Genomic DNA, 20,147 nt, shown 5'->3' with positions numbered 1-20,147 from the left:
TTGGAGCCATGACAGCATTAATAATGAACCAATCAATAAAATATATCTGACTGCTATTGCTCCTGATAAAATTAATCAGTCATTAATACCATATTTCTTTTGCAAAGTTCATCTAGTTTGATGGATAGTAAACATGACCATTACTGGCAAGAAGAGCTTTGCAGTTATGCTGCTGCATATATTTTATATATTTTGTAGCTGTTAGGACTCAATCATAAAATAGAAGTGTCCTCTGTGTTCCCCTGATGCCCTTTGAAAATTACTTTCACCATTTGAAACATTCTCTTTTTCTCCCTTAGAAAGAAAGAGCAGTGGAGAAAAGTCATGAGGGACTGTAGTGAATACGGGAAGCACACACCATTCTGCAAGACTAAATTTCTAAGAATAAAATTTTGGTTTTGTTTCATGATTGCACACCTGTTTGCAAATGCAATTTATGCTTGCACACTGAAAATTGGATTATTTCATATCTTTACAAACTCATATTCTCCACTGTTATTTGAACAAGGAATATATATAGAATATGATCTTTGACATTTTAATTAAAACCTATTAAAAAGTCTATAGCAAGTAATAAAGTACAAATCGCCTCCCTAATTTTAACCTGTGTTACAACTGTGTCATGAATTCAGATAAACATGGATAAAAATCTTTCACAGCTAAGAGCATGAGCCGAGCAAAAAATTCTGGGGCTGACACCTAATTAAGATATATTTCCTCTGATGAAGAAAGTTCTTCATCTATTACTGTGTGTTACACTGGTTCAGGGCTATATTTAAAAGGCCATTAAAAATGTACCTGAAGGCAAAGTTAATCTTTATATTTGACAGATAATAGCAGATTTTTTGCAGTAAGTAGCGAAGTGAATATTTTACTTCTTTATGATCTAATGACCATTCTGCTTAATCTTAATGCAGTAAAGACTAACAAGAAAATATGCTTAGGGGATATACTAATACATCAATTACGGAGAGTGGGAAAGTACTTTAAAAAAGGAGCAGTAATCTATTGTAAATGAAGAGCTCAATAAGCACTCCTAGCCACAAGGAGAGCTAAAAAAGATGCATTAAAAATCTATTCAGATTCTGCTCATTATAGATACGTTCTTCTCATTTCTTAAGTAATGCAGCAATCACGTAATTAACTTTTGAAAAGGGAAGCATTTAAAACAACTGTGTACCTACGGAACACGGTAGGCTTTCTCCTTATTTTGTTCCGTGAAAATGAATTTTTCCATCTACTTTCCTTAACATTGTTGCAGAAGTGCTGAGACTGAGTGGCATTTCTTCTGAAGGTACTGCAAAAGTATAAACGTGATTCCACAAACAAAAGAGACACTAATTTTTGGTCAAAGGAACAAGGTAAGTAAAGACAGACATATAAATAAACTCTGCTTCTGCCTAACTACAAACACACTATGTATCCCATATAAAAGCAGGCAGTTGTTTCCCCTGGATTTTCACTCTGAAATGCAGATCTGAATTTTATGTAGGAAGGGTTTTTCTTTTTAAATAATTTTGATTTTAATTTAGACCTGTGTCCTGTGAGGTGACATGAGATGACATACCCAAAAGATCTGCATGCCCCAAACCCACACATTAACTCCAAGAAGAAAGTTTACAGAATTTTCCTAGTGAAATCACTGGGACTACAACCAACTAAGGACTCCAGCTGTGAGGATGTGAAGTCCCATTAAAGTAATGAGGAGCCTTTCAATTGAATCTAATGAACATTGATACTATATGCAGTAATTTCAAGGAAAGATGTCTCAGTAACTCTCACGACAGGACACTCTGGATTCTTATCTTCTTATAGATATGCCCTTATAACTTTGAATTTGTCTACAAAAGCCTCAACGAGCTAGCGTAGAACAGATCACCTATGAGGACTGTTACTCTGCGCTACGATTCTTTTGTGCAGTTTTCTTCCTTTGTTTAGCTGCTTTCAATGTGTTGGAATATTACTAAGCTAAAATGCAAGAAAGCCACCTCTCCAGAACAACAGTTTCCACCAGGGGGGTTAATGCAGCATAACTATTGTCTGTTAAACTCAAACCATCCTTAAATCCAAAAGTTGCCCCAGGCAGATGAGTCCCAAGTGTGCAAAGTTGCACTGACTTTCACATAGACAGGCTTCTGACTGAATTAAGAAACATGAATATCGTTGGTATTATATGAATAATCAAGGAGTAACCTGCCTTTCACATTCTTAACATTGCTGAACTGATGTAAAATTCAGAATGAACTGAGTGTATTCGCCTACAGACATTAATGTGTGCACATACAAAATATAAGCAGTAATCTGTAAAAATGTCCACTTCAAAAGGACGCCTACAAAACCTCGGGTCTTGGGTTTTCTGAACTCATTGCATTGCTTGTGTCTGATCAAAACATCATTCTGAACATCATACGGAGCTTTGGGGCAACACCATTGCTACTGGCAGCAAAAGCACTGAAGCTCTGCTTGTGACAGAGCTGTCTAAACCCGGGTGGAACCAGGTGGGCTGACAATGACAATGGACTGGCAAATGCGCATTAGATATTGATGCAGTGAAACACAGAGTCTCCTACATTGCAAGTTATGTAAATTAAATCAATTAAAGATTCTTAGATAATACTGTTAGATTATATTCTAGCATTTAACACTTCTATAGTAAAAGTGATGAAGGTTGTCTGTACTTTCCTGAGTCTCTCTTCCTCCCTCATCTATGAGCATACAGGAAAACAAGAGAACGAAAGAGAGGGAGGGAGGGAGAAAAAGCACAGCAGAATTGCACATGTTCACGAATTCTACCCAATTTTTTGTGTAAAAAAAGAAAAAAAAAGAAAAAAAGAAAAACAAAACAGCAAATATCCAAAATGGCAGTTGACAGATAATTTACCAACAGCTTTTATATCTTAGGTGTCTACTGTGGGTATTTCTTTGCCTATATAACTCAAATGAAACATTTTTGTTTGATTAATGACATAGCAAAATTTTAAACCTTAATTTTAGGGGGTGATTATTAAAGTGAATTTATATGGGATGTAGAAAAATTGCATTTCCATTTGCAAAATGAAAAGAAAAAGCTTCTGTACTACATTTCTAAGGTCTGTGTGTGGGATTCAAACTCCTATACTTAAAAAGAAATCATGCATTTTCAATTTGCCATCAACACAAGCTGTTTCGTATTACAGCACATATTCTTGTCATATAGTTTAAATAACCAAGAGATTTCATTTATTTGCGGCATTGTAGCTTTTCAAGCCAAGGAGAAATGAAGAGATAGCAACAGACCTTGGTTGCAAATTATTTTTAAGAACTTTTGGATGCCTTTCTTAATCTAAAGACCAGGGAGATGCATGCATGCATCTTGTGCTTTAAGAAAACAGAATGTTACTATTCATGGCTGTATATTAGTCAATGGCAGCGTAGCCCCTTGATAAAATGGCTCAGGAGGAAAAGCTGGTGATGCTCAAGCTGATTTTAGGTAGTGGATGTATCTCTTGTAACATATGTATGGCTAGCTACAGACTTTTGATGTACACGGATAAGAAAATTATTATCAACAGCCTTCTCATATGTCTAAACATTAAACTATATATATTTTATGGCCATATATGTCTGTATATTATACACATTTTTATACACACACATGTTCCCCTTTGTATACATTTCTTTAAAACTAATGATGACAAAGATCTATTTATTCCTTTGTTTTTTATTTTAAAAGCACAAAAGTCACATAGTGAAGTTTTCAGCAGAATGCACTACATGCAGTTATGGAAAACTGCTTTTAGAGGCCCATTCTCAGCTGTAAGAGGGATGCAAGCAAAAAATACATGTAACAAACTAAGTTCTGAAAATTGTTGTGAGAAACTGAAGCTGTGAGGATAGAATAACAGTGATGATTCAGATGAGTATTTGAACTGACCTAACTGATTTGGAAGAACACTAAAAGCAAATGCTGCATTTTGACATTTTAGAACATGAATGTACGGAACAAGAAAAAGCCCACTGAAAAGAGTCCGTAGATATTAATCAGTATTGTATTAGGTTCATATGTGACTAGATATATTTACAAAATTTTAGCTGGAATGTACATTGCCCATGTTAATGCCTTCAACCTCCTGCACAGCCCCAAAGCACAGCTTCTTCCTCTTAGCAACGTGAACGTAAATAATAAAGCATCATTTTGTAGACCCCAACCTCCATGACTACAAAGCCAAATGAAGATTACGTTCATTATAAATAAAAAATGAACAAAGTTATAACTTCTTCCTCTGTGGGCAAAAATACTGACTGTTCATTTCCCCTCTCTTTGTTCCCCATACTGTCATATTAAGAATCCTCTCTCAAACTGAAAAAAGTAGGTACAGTTAATAGATTAATAAGCATATTTGAAATGAAAAGATGCAGTTCTGATTTACGTATGCTGAAATTGATAGTCTTCAAGAAATCATACATCCTCTTCCACTATCACTCCACTGTCAACTAATATGGGAATTTATATCCAAATAGGAGCTATAAATCCCATCTCATACCATGCAATTTAAAATGTCATAAGGCACAAATGCACTCACACTTAATCCTTGCTTGGTTTATAGGCACATCTGTCTGTCAGATATTCAATAACCTATCCCCAAACCTGCAACTAACATCAATAATTTCTCTGGTTTGTGTATCAAAATAACTTTATGAACTACGTAGTCCAAGTGTATTTTTAGTCTATAATTAAAAAATGCTTAATAAACTCTTTCTCCTTTCCATATTTCAATGAAATTTAAAAATACAGGCTATTTTAACGAGTTCTGTTTTCTATGTTGGTATTTATTCTTAAATAAGATATTTTTAAAGTATTGAAAGTATTCAAAAAGTCAGTTATAAAAGAAGGGGAGAGGGGCAAAAATCACTGCATCCTCAACATTTAAATTAGTATTACCAACTTATAGGGAATATAGCACAGATAATAATTTTAAGATGCATTCCATTTCTGTAAATAAAATAATTTATTCAGCCACTTGGCTCATTTTTTTTTCCTTTCCCAAGACTGACCAATATGGTATAAAACAAAATATGATAAGAGGAGTAAACTGACTTGTCCAAATTAGATGACTTACAATATAGGTAAGGTATATGTTATTTAAGCACCTCATAGACCACTCTGCGTACAGTGCTGGCCTCTTTTCACCCATGAAGAAGAAAATAAGCATTTGAGGTACTCAGTGTTTATCCTGGTAAAGCATCGACTTACACGTTGTGATACAGGTTACTATCTCACATAAATTTCCAAATTATTATTTGAAAACACATTTTCTATAGAATATTTTTAGTTATCAATATACCTACTTTTGAGCCCAATATTGTATATCATTTGCTACAATATTGTCATCAAATATTGGTGAAGGTCAATGCAGGTAACAAATATTCCACTCTACTCTTGATTGTCTCCTTTCCAATAACGTCTGTACAGTTTTTTTCCACAGAATGTTCTTGGAATAGCAGAATACAGCCCACGATATAAGTAATGGTATTTATTTGAAGATATCACTGACTGAAGCAAGAATATAATGAATGAGTTGAGCTATGTTCAAAGGAGAGAGTTGAGCAGCAGAGAATCCAATAACATCTTTTTAAAAGGAATCCAGAGAGTTTGTAACCAGAAATTAATGACGGTAACAGACATTTTCATCTGAGCCCTGTGTTAACTCTTGAATCTGTTTCAGGTCGCAGTATATATTACAGTTCCTAAATTCCTTCATATGTTATTTTATGTCAACATTTGACCGGTGAACTTCAAAGAAATGTACAATCTGCAAGCATGTCATTCTTTCCTGAGCTAAAGACTAGTCAACAGCATTAACTCTCCTCCACCTGAAAATAAGTAGCCCTGCTTCTGTTCTCAACTGAAGTAAACTACAACACATTAGAGTCCTTTCAGATTCAGACTGGAAAAGCAATCTAAGAAAACTAAGTGAAAAGTTGAAAAAATGACTGATTAATAACCTCCCTATTCAATGTCTTGGGCCAGTTGATTCATTACATATTAATACATATGTAACATAATACCTGAACATGCCTATTCATTGCACATTGAATGCAATAAACAGATTTTGAAATCAGTATCTGTGATCCAGATATTTAACTGAGAGGAGCTGTCTTCGAAAATGACACAGGCCAAGTAACAGTCATACATTTGCATCCACATTTGTTTTTGAAGTATGTATGATATTTGTACGTGGTATTTTTCTGAGTGTTCTGCTGGAATTTAGGTGCAAATAAGCATTTGATATAATCACAGTAACACAGTTCTGAACTGAGGCTCCTAAACAAACAAAAAAACTCTAAAAAGTTAATGTCGGAACGATGAACTTGACATTGTGGGTTTTTTTCCTTAGTTTTTGTTTAAGTTGAAAACTTATCTGAATAATTAAGCATTTGCAAGTCAAATGAGCTAGTAGGACTCTTCAGCTTCAGCTGTTATATCATGCTGTTCCTTTGAACAATATTTACAATGCAACAAGAGAGAAAGCAGGGGAAGATCCTGTGGTTCCTGACAAATGCTGCTAATGAGAGTTCAGGCACTTCTTTAGTGTTTGCAGCACGTCCTTAATAGGCAGCTGAATGCCACTGGCTATGCAGCCACTGCATTTTAATCACAGGTTAAGCCACTGCAGATGAAAGTATTCAGAGAGAAGTCAACTATTCCCTAATTTAATTTTTAGTGGTACTCTGACCCTTAAAAAACAGACTTCGCTGAAGTCAACAGGAGTTGAGACAATGTCTCCCAGAGGAGGAGGAGCCTAAGCATCTGCTCCACACGCCCGTCAAACAATTTGACATTATTGGTGTTAGCTCTTCTACAGTTTGTGTTACTTAACATTCTGCTTGTGTTGCTGTAAGACAGCTCCTGAGTGCCTTAGAGTCGCTCCTCAAATGCATCTGTTGTGCCCTGGTAGGATTTAGAGCTGCCATTCCAAAACAGAGTAGTTGCAAGTAATAAGACTGATTTCTCTGACCAAAGTCTGGTGTTAGGAGTGCTGAACTTCTGCTATCAGATGGAGTTTATCCCTCAGTATTAGCAGCACAAGAAGAATCAATGCATCTGAAGTGATAATGTTTTAAAAATACTACAATGGTAGACTGAAACGAAATAATTTGAAAGTCATTTCACCGCATCTTTCCACTGGATGAATCCGCTACAGGATAGTAATAATTTTGTGACAGCAGAACAGTATGATAAAATCTAACTGCAGGAAATGAAAAGGCAAGATATTTTAAAAGACTTTAAAATTAGCAAATAATGTCTAGCAATCCAATCATATTGTCTTGAACAGATGACATTTCCTACTGACTTTTATGTCTGTGTACTAGAGAGCTAAAATTATTGCACACTGTCCAAATGAATGAATCTACCAGAAGCAGAAGCAACCGTTTCCCTCCTCTAGCATTGTTTTACTGCAATCCAGGCAGTTATCAAAGAGGCAGAGAAAATCTTTATAAGCTTTGATGGGCCTCTCAGCTATTATAGACATTAAAAAAGGGTAGGAATTTTTCTTGGTCCCATTTCTGCAAGACCTGCATCAGAATTCACTGAGGAAAGACTAGTCTTTGAGTTAAACCTAATTTTTTTTTTCTTGAAGGGTCTGTCTTCTGCAGAAAGAATTCTACCTTGTTTGAAGGATTTTTATTCAAAGAGAACCTGATTATTGGATTTTACTGAAAAGTTGTATTTCTTCCTGTTTTGCATTAGAAATTGAGGGTCTGTGATAATTGGAAGAAAATAAGCAGCAAGGCAAATTAAGATAAATGAAAGGGAAACTAACCATTCAACTAACTGTTAAAACCTTAATTCATTGTTTGGTTATGCAAATTGTTTCCTATCAATAAATGAGTAATTATTCAGAGGGCAAAACTTCAAAGACTCCCATACAAGTTAGAGGTGTGAAATCTCTGGAATTCATTAAGCAAGATGAGAGCTCGCAACCTCACTTTAAAGTTTTAAAAATCAAGCTGCCTCACTTATTATCAAATAGTAACCACTGTTAAAAGCACAGAAAATAAAATTTAAAAAAATTATGAAGATTTTTTTTCTTCCAGTATCATCTCTACTTGTCTGTTACCAGAACAATCAGCAGTCCTCAGCTGCCAAGGAATGAGGGAAGACAGGAGATTGTCGGCAACTTCTGAGAAAAGGGGTTAAGAAAGAAGACCTTGGCCAACAACCTCCTGCAGCTTCTCCCAGCGGCAGGTGGAGAGAAGCCCGGCTGCCCTTATAACAGCCATTGACTCCTGGCAGCACTGAGAGGGGTACCAGTGTCCCTGACATTGACAGAATATCACTCCTTAAAATGACTTGTCTTTTAGAATGGAAATGTTGGACTGGAGGCCACCTTAACTGGGGGGAAATTCCACATTTCTGAGCAGACCGGAGATTGGTCCGTGGACAGAGCACAGGCCAGGTGTTCAACATAGGGAGGGAGAAGTGCTTTTGATGCTACGTTTGCATGGCATAGCTACATGCAGTGTGCGCAAGTCAACATGACATTATTTTGTACGAAAACAATGTCCTAACAGGAGTCTGTTCAGTGATGACAATTTCCAAACGCATTTTCTAATTTTAAGTAGATGAAGAAATTTCCTGCAATGCATCATACACTCCAGTATATTGAGACAGAATTTTTGAAACAACAATAGCACACGCCTGTCATCTTCTCTACGGCATGACTGCACCAGTCACGTTAAATCACAAAGGCTGTTTCTTGCAAGGGAAACACCCATCCATCACAGAACAAAACTACAGTGGTTTAACAGTTTCTAGATCACGAACGCAAAAATTCTCTCTCTGATTTTCACAGATCTTTAACGCAGATACGACCTTCAGTTCTCTATGACAATAAGGCACCTGGCCGAGCTCTGCACGTAACTAATACAAGTGGATTAAAGATATACCACAAATCCAAATGAGCAATGGTAACCAGAATGTTTCACTAAGATTTACAACTCTACTGACAGAGTGAGTTTCCAGTAATTTTACAGCATTTTCCTGTTCTTGTTACTAAACCTGGCAAAAAGCAACTTGACAAAACTTGAAAAAGCACTGTTAACCAAGCCACTATTTTGCTAAAGTTTTGACTCAAGGCTAAATACAATTTCAGAATGATAATTTGCCTGGTGTTCTAAACCAGGGAGATTACCACAATCATAAAAAGGACATTTTGCACAAAATGTGTTCAATATCTGCCAGCTCTCACCATCCTGCAAATAGAAGAACTACACATGGAGTAACTGTGGCATAAGGACTGTGCTCTAATGATTAAGAGCTTATCCATAGCACAATTTCAGAGTACTCAAATAAGCACAAATTTTCCTATTAATTTTTATTGGCTGACTGCATGAACTATTAAAAGTATGTTGAATCTTTTATGTTTTGGCCCAGGAAACAATATGCCACTTAATATTTATTCATCAGAGCTTGATTTTGTAAAAGAGTGATTAACTTCAATGGCTTTTAGACTAACTGAAGGTGCTTTGTACTATTCAGAATTAGTAAAAATTATACATATTTTCCAGTATTTACAGGGACTATTTTCACCAATAAAACAATAGTTTTTCTGACTGTAATGGAAGTGAAGTTTTTACTAAAAAAAAGACATGACTTTTTTTTTTTACCTTCATAGCTGAATGTTTCTTTTCTTTTTGGTATCTCAAAGTGAACATTCCACATGTGTAGTTATTTTTAAAGCCAAAACATGATTGCTTAACAGCTGCACAAGCAATCAAAACTTTTGCAATGTAATTCCAATTAGAGACTACAGTAACTATTGAAACCAAATACTAGCTTACTGATGGGAATGTACAGTGACTATGTTGTTTATATAAGCCTACAGAAATAAAACTCAGTGAAGAAATTTAAATTTGGGGTTTTCCACACTTTCTTCAGAAGAATAAGGACTTGTAAAAACACAATTTATTTACTGTTACGTCAGAAAAAAGTTGATTTTCTCTTTCTGGCTTTCCTTTTAAAGAGAAGTGACCTCTAAGTATCTACCTTATAAGTCACTAGTAAGATAGAAAACAAAATTAAATATTATTTTTAAAGGGGTTTTTTTGTATTTCAATAGTTGTCAGAAAAAAGACACCTTTTAAACACGTGTCTTTTCAAAAATAAATGCTGTACTTTGACCTACATTAGTATCATGCTCACCGCAATCATCATATGGCCACAAAGAGCAAAATGGCACAGCATTCAACATCAGCTTTATTTCTTATTAGAGAATCATATCTTTATTATTATCAAGTACTAAAAAAAGAATGCAATCGTGATGAACAGTTTTTGCTTGTTTGTTTTTTACAGAAAGCAACACAAACTGTGAATCATCCTAATTACAGTTTCCAACAGAATTTTATTAAAAGATGGAAGCCACCCTAGAAGAGGTGTTCTGAACCCTGTTCCATGAGTCATTTACTGGTAGCTAAAGCTTCCCTTTATGACATAAATAGACAACAATCTCTTTTTGGCAGAAAATTAGCATAGTAAACAGGCATTTCAAAATTTCTAATTACCAACATGCCAGAGATTCTTCCAAAAGGAAAGGATGGAAAATCTACCACTTAACATTTTCAAAAGGCATAAAAAGTACCATAATTCACAACAGAGGTGTATGCACAGAGCAGTAGAGGAGTCTAACTGAGCAAACAAAAGTCTAGATACAAATTTACAATCAAGCAGCTTGATCTGTCCAGAATTAGATTAAATACAGTATTAAAAACATGCAGTCAGGCTGTAACTAAAGTAGAAAGTATGCTGGGACAGTGTTTACTAGTTCACTGTTAGACCAAGTCCAAAATCTACTGAAAATCTCTGTGGGCTTTGCACAGAAACCTAAAGGGCTTTTGGACTATTTGTAAGCACAGTGACTGTACTTTTCAGATTGGACTTTATGGCCATGCTAATATTTCCTAAGTGTTCCTGTCTTTTCAACAGAAAGAGGTTGGTGCCTCTGGAAACTGGATGGGAACTCAAATCCCCTCCTGGGGACTGAGGAGGAAGGGGGCCCTGTGGGTATGTTGCCATTCACTGAGGGTCTGGTTAAGCAAAGGCAGACATCCCACCTGGACAACTTCTTCTAGTTTCCATGAGTAACAATAGTAGCGGAAATATCAATAGTAATACATGGCAAAATAATCTAAGATCCTGTATATGTTTTAATCTCCACCTGCAATGAAGGCCAAGCTGTCATGTTTTCACTAATTTTTTAGCTCTTTAAACAAGCGCAGACTAAACTACTTCTGCAGCAATCACAGCTTTCAAGTGCAAAATAGCCTTATTCTCAAACATTGTTAGGGATATCATGGTCTCTGAAGCATAAGTGTTCGTGGAGAATTTTTAGCTGTTCCATCAAGCACAAGTACAACTCAGTTGAACCTCCCTGGTTGGTTAGCTAATTTTAACTTCTATAAGTACACAATACCAGGTGATTCAAAAAGCAAAATTTTGAGCTGTTCCGTAAACACAATAATAATTTGCCTAGCACTATAACAAAAAGTAATCAATATACTGCAGGTTCCTCTTTGTAATTCAGGTGATTACCAGCTTCAGTCAGAAAAATCTAATGACCCCATTTTTCTATGGAAGAACATAGTGCTGTGTTAGAAAACAGGTAATGAAATGGTAACTATTCAATTGAAATACAGAAATTACATTTCTCAAAAAAATCAATCAATCAGAATCAATCCTACAATGAAATTACTTTAATTTTTACTCCCTTTGCTTTTTTTTTTAATTACGTGGATATATTAAAAAAAATCCAAACCAGAACTATTTTGTAAAAATAAACATTTGGATAGAGCCATAACAATTACATATGTTATTCTCTAGAAAGTTTCAGATATTTCAGGTTTCACCTTCAATTAATAAATTGTCTTCACATAATTTAAATTATCATGTGTCAAAAAATTTACAAGCATCTTACTGGAAAGCAGAACTTGCTCTTCCCAGAGGCCTGGAAGGTATAGTCAGCTCTAATCTGAGGCCACTCAAGACAATGGAAAAAGTCATCCCACTTACTGACATTTCAGAGAGCATTTAAACCAAACCTGTAAGAATGTCAGCTATGTGTCCATAGGGAATAAGCAGAGAGTACAAACTGCATTTCCTGGAGATAGCAGCAAGGTACAGAATATTGCTTATCCTGGGTTTAAAAAAAATTGGTGGCAAGATGACTTAGTATTTATCCTAAAATAATTAGGCAAACCCAAATGAGTTCTCTTAAGGTGTGAGACATTTAAATCAAAGAGGAATGACTATGTCTCTATTTTAATCTTGTTTCATCTGCCTAGGATATGACATTTATTCTTTATTCTTTTTGATTCATGTTTTAAGCATCTTGTTTGTTTGTTTGTTTAAACAGAACAATCACAGTATGGATGAAGAGTTCCCCTTTCAAATTCTGTATTTGTTTCTGTCCAGGCAGTTTATCAAATAACAGGTTCTGGACAAATCAGACTTTCTGAAAGCAAAGCGAAAGGGCGAATATATTTCAGAGATACATGAGGTCAGTGAACATTCTTTTGCTCACATAATTCCTTTTCCATCCTTTGTTTGTTCATTTATAACCCCTGAAGTATAACGCGTGAATTATCCTATTGTACACATCAACCACTTGACAGATTGTTTTAGTAAAACTCCTATGTGCTGTGGCTTTCCTTCCAGGCTGCCAGGAAAAGTTTAACAAAAAGGCTGATTAGTTCCTTTAACTTCTCCCAGATAAACAAACTACAAAGCAAGTTTACAGTACCCAGGACCATCCATGCAAAAATACCACACAGGCTCTTTACAGTAACAACACAAATCAGAGCATTTGAAGGTGCTCAGTCAAGAAGAAAAGCTGGTGATGATTCAGCAGTCTGTCAAATGGGGAGCAGAAACGTTCACGCTTGAGAATCTTTAGTTAGTTACACATAATTGTTAGGACACTTCTTCACAAAGCTGTGTTTAAAGAAAGCTTTTTTTTCTTTGTTTCATACATGGATGGTAAATTTTTAGTAATAATTCATAAAAATCATTAGACACCTTAGATAATGTCAATGACACAGATGCTGGTTACATAGATATGTGCCTATGTATTCACCTAAGAAACTGCCCACAAAACACAGTGGACACCCAGCAGACGTCCGAACCCAAGTCTGGCCGTGTAAGAAGGGCATTACCTGCTGTGGGCATGCTGCAGGCGAGGGCTACGGCCCCAGCCCTACGCTGCTGCACAGAGGTCTGGGTCCAGGCACCACAATTAAGCACAAAAATTGCCTTTCCTGTGCTTTCAAAAACCTCAAAAGCAGCTTGGGAGGGTGACTGTAATGAATTGCATCTTCCCACCACCCCACAACAGAAGGCCAGGAGGACAACAGATAGGGGAAATAAAGGTAGAATAAGAAATGGAAAAGGGGGACATGGATCCTGAGGTAGATTGGGAAGTATGAGGAAGGAAACAATGCTACCAAATTTCAAGGCAGGCAGGGATATTGCAAGGGATTAAAAAGAAAAAAAAAAAAGAAAAGCCTGAATGAAATGTCAGCAAATTAGCTCCTGGCATTACTAGCTCTGCTGTCTTGATTGTAGAATTTTACCTCAGTATCTCTCAAAAATATTAGTGCAGCTTAAACACATGACAAAAAGAAACAAAAAGTCAAATAAACTCGATAAAAATGTTATGGCGTTTGTTGATACACTGCATTGTTCTAGGTAATATCCAGTTGTAACACTAGTTCATTGCTTGCATCAGAGTGAACCAGGACAACCAGGGGAATTACTGCAGGTTTGATGCAGTCAGACAGGCCTGATGTTGAAATGAACTGTGACATTCATTAATTTCATGTGCGATTTCAGCAGCCCCTGAAATTGTAGCCAGTTAGCTATTTTATGTACTCTAAAAGTCACAGTCATCTCTGATGTGAATCCAGTGTATAAATACATCTCCTTTTTGCAAATACACGGCACAGAAGGACAACGAACCTAGAATTTGGAAAGCAGAGAGAGCCATGGTTTTCATTCTTTGCCATACTCCCTTCAAATTCACTGCCTCTTTCCACCAATGCTCGGTATGACCTTTCACAACTGCACCTCTACTTGCTCTTCATCCCATACTCTCCCCATGCCCCTGCTGCTTCTGGACCAGAGCTAATCTTTGTATAGTTACAATTCAGATGTGCCAAACCCTTATTTATAAAGTATTTGTGAAGACTGTGTAAAGAAATTCTCTCTTTTTTAGTACAAAGATACTAATTAAGCTGATTTTCTTTATTTCGTGTGGACCTACTATGAGAAAATCTTGATTTCCCAAGTAAGCAGCAAAAATGATGAATTACATGCGGTATATGGAATACTCTGCTATATTTTTAATCCATCTGGGTTTATATAGGATTGCTAGGATAAAATCCAGCCACTTCTCAGTAAAGATGCAAAGGCAAGTTATCTGGGATCAAGGCCTACTTTCTATTCCCAGGTACGCCAAAGGTTTATTATAGGATAAAGAAAATAACGTACCCATCATCACATCTCCCACCATATTCAACGTGATTTTCTGAGGAGGAATTAGGCATAGCAGGAGTAAAAGGGTTAACAAGATTGAAGTACTGAGGGTCTGGGTTATGCCTGAGGGAAGGAGGCTGTGTGTCAGGAGTAGGAGTGGATGGGATTGGAGAGAGATAGGCGAGCACATGATTTTTTGTTGTGAAGAAAGGAGCTGCAAAGTTGCGAAAAGACAGCCAATCGTATTAGCTGAAGGAACGCATGAAGGACGCGTGAACAAGACATATAAACCAATAAGAGTTCTCTCAGTAGCGCATGTACAAACAATTAGAAAGTATATAAGCCATGTAATAGCTGTAAGTATTTAGCTGTAGTAATAGTTCAATAAAGGGTCTTCCATTTACCCCTCGATTGGAGTCCGTGCATCAATCGGCTACAATTTTCCCTTTCGTATTCCTTACGTATCCCTTTAATATATTAAATTATAAGATGGTTTTATTTTAATTTTCTTGGTTTGGGGAGTTTCTTGTCAAACACACTAGCTGTTCTTGTACTGTGATTATATACACTTAAGCATCACAAAACAGCAAATGAAATTTAGAATGTAAAGCCTTTCGCTATACAATTTTTCTTGTGGGCAAAACAGTCTTTGAGGTTGTTCTACACTGTCTATATAAATATAATTGAATCTTTTTTTGTATCTCTCTCTGTAAGTCTGTATATAACCTAAGTGTTATATAGGAGGCCTCGAAATCCTGTCTCTTTAACACATAGCAGTTACCCCACGGGGTAAGTTCTGCCTCGGACTAGGCCTCCTCCTCACTTGTATTACTTTATCAATTTGAGGGGAAAGTCAGGAAAGTGGAATCAGACAGAGACTCCAGTAAACCAGATCTGTCTTTAACTTTTCTACCTTTAACTTTTCTTACTGAATGCTGTTTCCCTTCTGCTCCTGTCTTGTCTGTACAAGGTGATAGGCCATTGGGGGCAATTTCTGCCTTCTCTCCCATGTGGAGCAATCACAGCTATGCTTATATATGCACTTACCCACACACATACATCTACATAAAATTGTATGTATAGCTCTATTATATGTAATAATATTTACATTCTTTCTGTCTTATAACTGAGCTCAGTTTCCAGAGTCCTTACATTTCATGGAGGTAGTCTTCCTAATAATAATCATCACCATGTCCTGGTATGTTTCATTTGGTTGCTTGTTCCTTGATGTAACAAAATGAAAGTCATCTATAAACTATTTGAAAGATTGATTTCTGTTCAGCTGAATCAATCCCCTGTAAGATGATACACTGTAAAGGCTCATTTGCCCTTAAACCATAATCCTGATTCATCAAATTTTATTAGCGCAGTTGTGTAAAGTTTTCCTGCTTAGCAACAAAAATCACCTCACTCTCCTGTAAGAGCATTTCTAACTGGGATGAATCTGCAGAAAATTGCGAATAAGGTGCTTACCAGAAAAAAAAAATTATAAATAATACAGTATACTAGAAACTAAAAATCACCACTTCAAAAAGGAATAAGGCATGCTGCTTGCTGTCTTCGAGGTATTCCTTTAACAAACTCTAAGTGCCTTCATGATTAAACCCGGAAAGATGAATTTTACTTTTCTACCTCTGATTTATGCCTTGCACGACACATAGATTTTCTAAGTTCAGAATACTACATCTTACTTGTCCTTTCACAGGCAAAAACTTTTGCCAGAGTAAGAATGAGTCTAGAAAGACAGGCAGATCTCCTAATCTGCTTAACAGAAATTTGGCCAGCAAAATTACATTCACAGACATTGTCAATGACAAATCATTCACAGGCCAAGGTAGGATGCATTTTTTAAAGTATGCACTAAATTACACCTACTTGCTGTCGAATTTCTTCTTCCATCTTTACTGGGGACCCCAACTCTGCGACTTGTTTGACACCTTCACTAGCATATCCTCCATACTCCCAAAGGATGTAGTTCTTCGAGTGAGAACTACCAATGATCGCAGACCAGTGGTTGGTGCGTCCTTTCAGGTGGGGGGAAAAAAAAAAAAAATCAACCATCAAGGCAGCCTCAAAGCATAATTCCTAATTTTTTATTAAAGTGAAAGGTTTGAAGTGCCCAGTCTTCACCAATACCAAGCTTTTGCATGTGTTGCACGCTGTCAGTTCTCACTACATCAATACACCGTATCTTCAGAGTAACAAGAACAAGCCAGTGAACTACATAAATATAGCATAAATCATCAGTAATTATTGGATATAATAACACAGGCAGAAATTGTGAGAAAGATTGTATTCCGGTTAATCAAGCAGCCCCCCCAAACAGATAGGCTTAGTATATTTTCTCTTCACCGAGTACCAAATTCTTCACCGAATTCAGGAAGTTTAAGAATCCTTTAATTTTAGGTTTGTATGTGAAATATTTTTGAGGATGAAACCTGCAAAGGAAGACTTCAGTGGTCACTCAAAGATTTAACAGGAAGTCTTTTCCTTACTGAGAGATACTGGTTTCTAACAGCCCACTAGATTTGTGTTTGAGTGGTGACAGCAGATTACCAGCAAAAGGTAGATATAAACATGATTACACTATCATTCCATGTTATAGATTTTCGCTTATAGCTTTGTGCCCAAACATTATCAAGCACAGAGCTATAAAGGGCTTCCAGCCAGAAACCTCCCCCAGCAGCTTCCTGCTGAAACAGAGGTGAAACATTTGCTTTCCATGGGCAAATGATGTCCAGCAGTTCTTCCAGGAAACTTTTGAAATACTGGTAAAGAACTGCTCTTATTGGCACTGACATAGCTGTTTTTTCTGCTTCTGCATACTTAAATTATACATGTATCATGTCTCCTTCCCCCACCCTCACCCCAACCATTAGTAGGGGTTCCCTTTAATTTGGGAAGGGAGTGAAGAAGTGAATTTTGGTGCTTCTATATTCATTTGAGTTTGCTTGCTCAAATTTCTCATAGTGTAAGAGTTGTAGAGCTAGGCAAAAGGATTCCTGTTCTTGATTCATGTCTTGTTGAACAGAAAAGGAAAAAAACGTAAAAGTTTAAGGAGAAAATGCTAGAGAAGTCTGATGGAATTGAAATGAGAATTGAGCAGAAATAAGGAGTCACGGAAGTCCCACAACACTGGAAATAAAAATGAATTCACTTAAGTGTCAAATAATACTCTGCAAAGATATGGGCTTAAAGGAAAAGGATGAGAAAATGAACTGCTCACATAAGCAGGCAGTCTGGCAACAGTGCAAAGACTGTAGGAGATGAGGGAGACAGAAAGATGGAATAAGACAGTATTTAACACTTTTCTTTGCAATGCAAAAGGTAGAGAGTAGCAGTAAAACCAGCTGAAAACTAGAATAAATGAATGAAAAATGAATAATGAAGTAAACAAAAGGAATGCAAATTTAAGATGTGAAAGGTGCGACAACGAAATTGAAAAAGACAGCGTAGAGAATTGAATAGATAAAGTCAGATGCAGGAACCTAATCACAGGAGAACAGAAAATATATTAGAAATAAAAAATGAATTCCAATGGTAGGGGAAAAAAGCTAGAAAAGTGTAGCAAGCAGAATAGATAGATGAGGGAGATGGCCTAGCAACACAGCAAACAAAGCCTCCATAGTTTCCCGAGTGCTAAACTTCGACCGAAATACACCTACTGAGCTCTGAATTATAGTAGGCTTGATGTTTTCAGAGTCCATTAAAGCTAATCAGTAATTGAGCCCCAAATGGAGAAAAAACAAAACTAAACCTCCTCCCTGCCCAGGTAATAGCTGAAGAGACTACAGTGTCAGAAGATGGTTTCTTGATCTAAGATCTAGTAATTGTTCCTTAAATATACACTGGCACCTTGTCAAACCACAGAGAGATACTGTCATTCAGCTCCAGTAATGGGACCACCAGTTTTGCCCATTCTTTCTTCCTAGCACACAGGTCTAACTGTCTCACAAGTAATAGACAGCAGCTTTCCCTGAAAGACAGTAAGTGAGACTTACGGAAACTTATTGAAAGAGAAGGTTCCACGTAGTCCATGCAAAAGAAAAAGGTATCGCTACAGAGAGGAACCAGAGTGCCTTTAAGTCTTTAGTAAAATGGGTAATGAATTGTTCCATGCACTCCAAAGCTTCTCACGCTCCCTATCCTAAACAGATAAAGAACATCTGATGTCTTTGCAACCAGAGCCCTGTCTCTTCCACTAAACACCTCTCCCTAAAGGTACTGGCTCTGCAGAGAAAGCAGCTGGCCCACCTACTTGCCCAAATGAGCTGTTCAAAGTATACTACGTCTACCCTAAACCTTTTACAAGATCTGTACAACGTTTGCAAATGTTTCACTCCTCACCTTGAACCTCCCATTTTTTATGAGAGCAAAGAGACAACTCTATATAGTTTCTTAAATCTTTTCCTCTAAACATCAAAGAAACTTCTCTACATGAAATAATCAGAGCAGTACAAGGCCAGAGATATTTTGCATCACCAGTCCAATGCCACTATCCAATTCCTAAGACAGCAAACAGAATACTGACAGCTTTCCAATGGTGTTATTTCACTTCCTTTTTGTATGAGTCATTTTTCAATTTACACACTTATACGTGTATTTTTGCATAAAGATCAAGGTGTCATCACAACATGAGAATGTATCCTCTGACATATTTCATAGATGTGCAGTATCAAATCATGATGGAGAGCATATATATTTCTGTCATTATATATGGGTGATACCCAGAGAGAATAAATGCTTTTAAGCCATAGGGCATATGTAAATACAAATCTTTCTGACTGGAATGTCAGGAAAAATGTGATAGGAAATTTAATAGTTTCCCTTGAGCCAGATTTAAAAACAAATGAAATACTCAGCTTCCACTAGTACTATTATCAGGAGTTGTGATAACTTGCAAAAATTACCTGAAAAGCATGCTCACTTTTTTTAAGCCTTAGTTTGCAAATCAGTTTAATTTTATTTTTTTTTCAGTCTGAGATCCATGAAAGCAAAATTGTTTTAAGAATTAGTTTTTTGACCGTATCTACAGCTGTGGTACACCTCTCTCCATCCACTCTATTGTTGGCAGACTCAGAACAAGACTGTGTTGCAGTGGTTTCATTCTAAGCAATGCTTTATAGAGTAGGCACATCTGATAACAATACACTTTTAAATTTAATGGAATGGAGGTATTTCAGTTGCACTGGTATAATAAGTGTAAAATTATTTCTAATCCATGGAATCTGTGAAAACCTCAAAACAGTTTCCCAGAATTAGAAGTTTTGCACTGTACCTTCCAGAAACATTGTTGTGTGATAGCAAAAGAAAATATCTTATTTGGCAAAAGCACATCTTTGGAGAAAAGCTAAGCAACAGAGTACATATTATTTAGGGATTTTTAAAGCAACTCAGAAGATAAGTTAAAGAAGACACAAAATATAAATTTTATGATCTGCTTTCTATTTTGGCCATACTGATGGTATAGGAGTAGAGCAGAATTTTTTATGTGATGGCTTGGCAAATAATCAGTGATTTACCGCAGTCCATCATGAATAACATTTTATTTTCATGTAATTACTGCACAAGTTCAACATTTTAAAGAATAATGTTGATGACTAGTTTTCATTTTTAACATCACTTCAACTGGATGAGA

General features: G+C 36.4%; 1 protein-coding gene across 2 annotated transcripts in view; it reads right to left on the bottom strand.

Annotated features, from left to right (window-relative positions):
• The window catches only part of SPON1 (spondin 1), a 208,896-nt gene that overhangs the window by 121,103 nt on the left and 67,646 nt on the right, over nucleotides 1-20,147 (bottom strand). For both annotated transcript variants that reach the window (XM_072864296.1, XM_072864297.1), the window contains exon 6: nucleotides 16,385-16,533. In XM_072864296.1, the coding sequence (XP_072720397.1) occupies nucleotides 16,385-16,533 (149 nt within the window). The remainder of the gene's footprint in view (nucleotides 1-16,384; nucleotides 16,534-20,147) is intronic.

The sequence above is a fragment of the Ciconia boyciana genome, chromosome 6 (assembly GCF_034638445.1).
Source record: "Ciconia boyciana chromosome 6, ASM3463844v1, whole genome shotgun sequence".
Classification (NCBI taxonomy): Eukaryota; Metazoa; Chordata; class Aves; order Ciconiiformes; family Ciconiidae; genus Ciconia; species Ciconia boyciana.
This window is presented reverse-complemented; position numbering and strand designations above follow the sequence as displayed.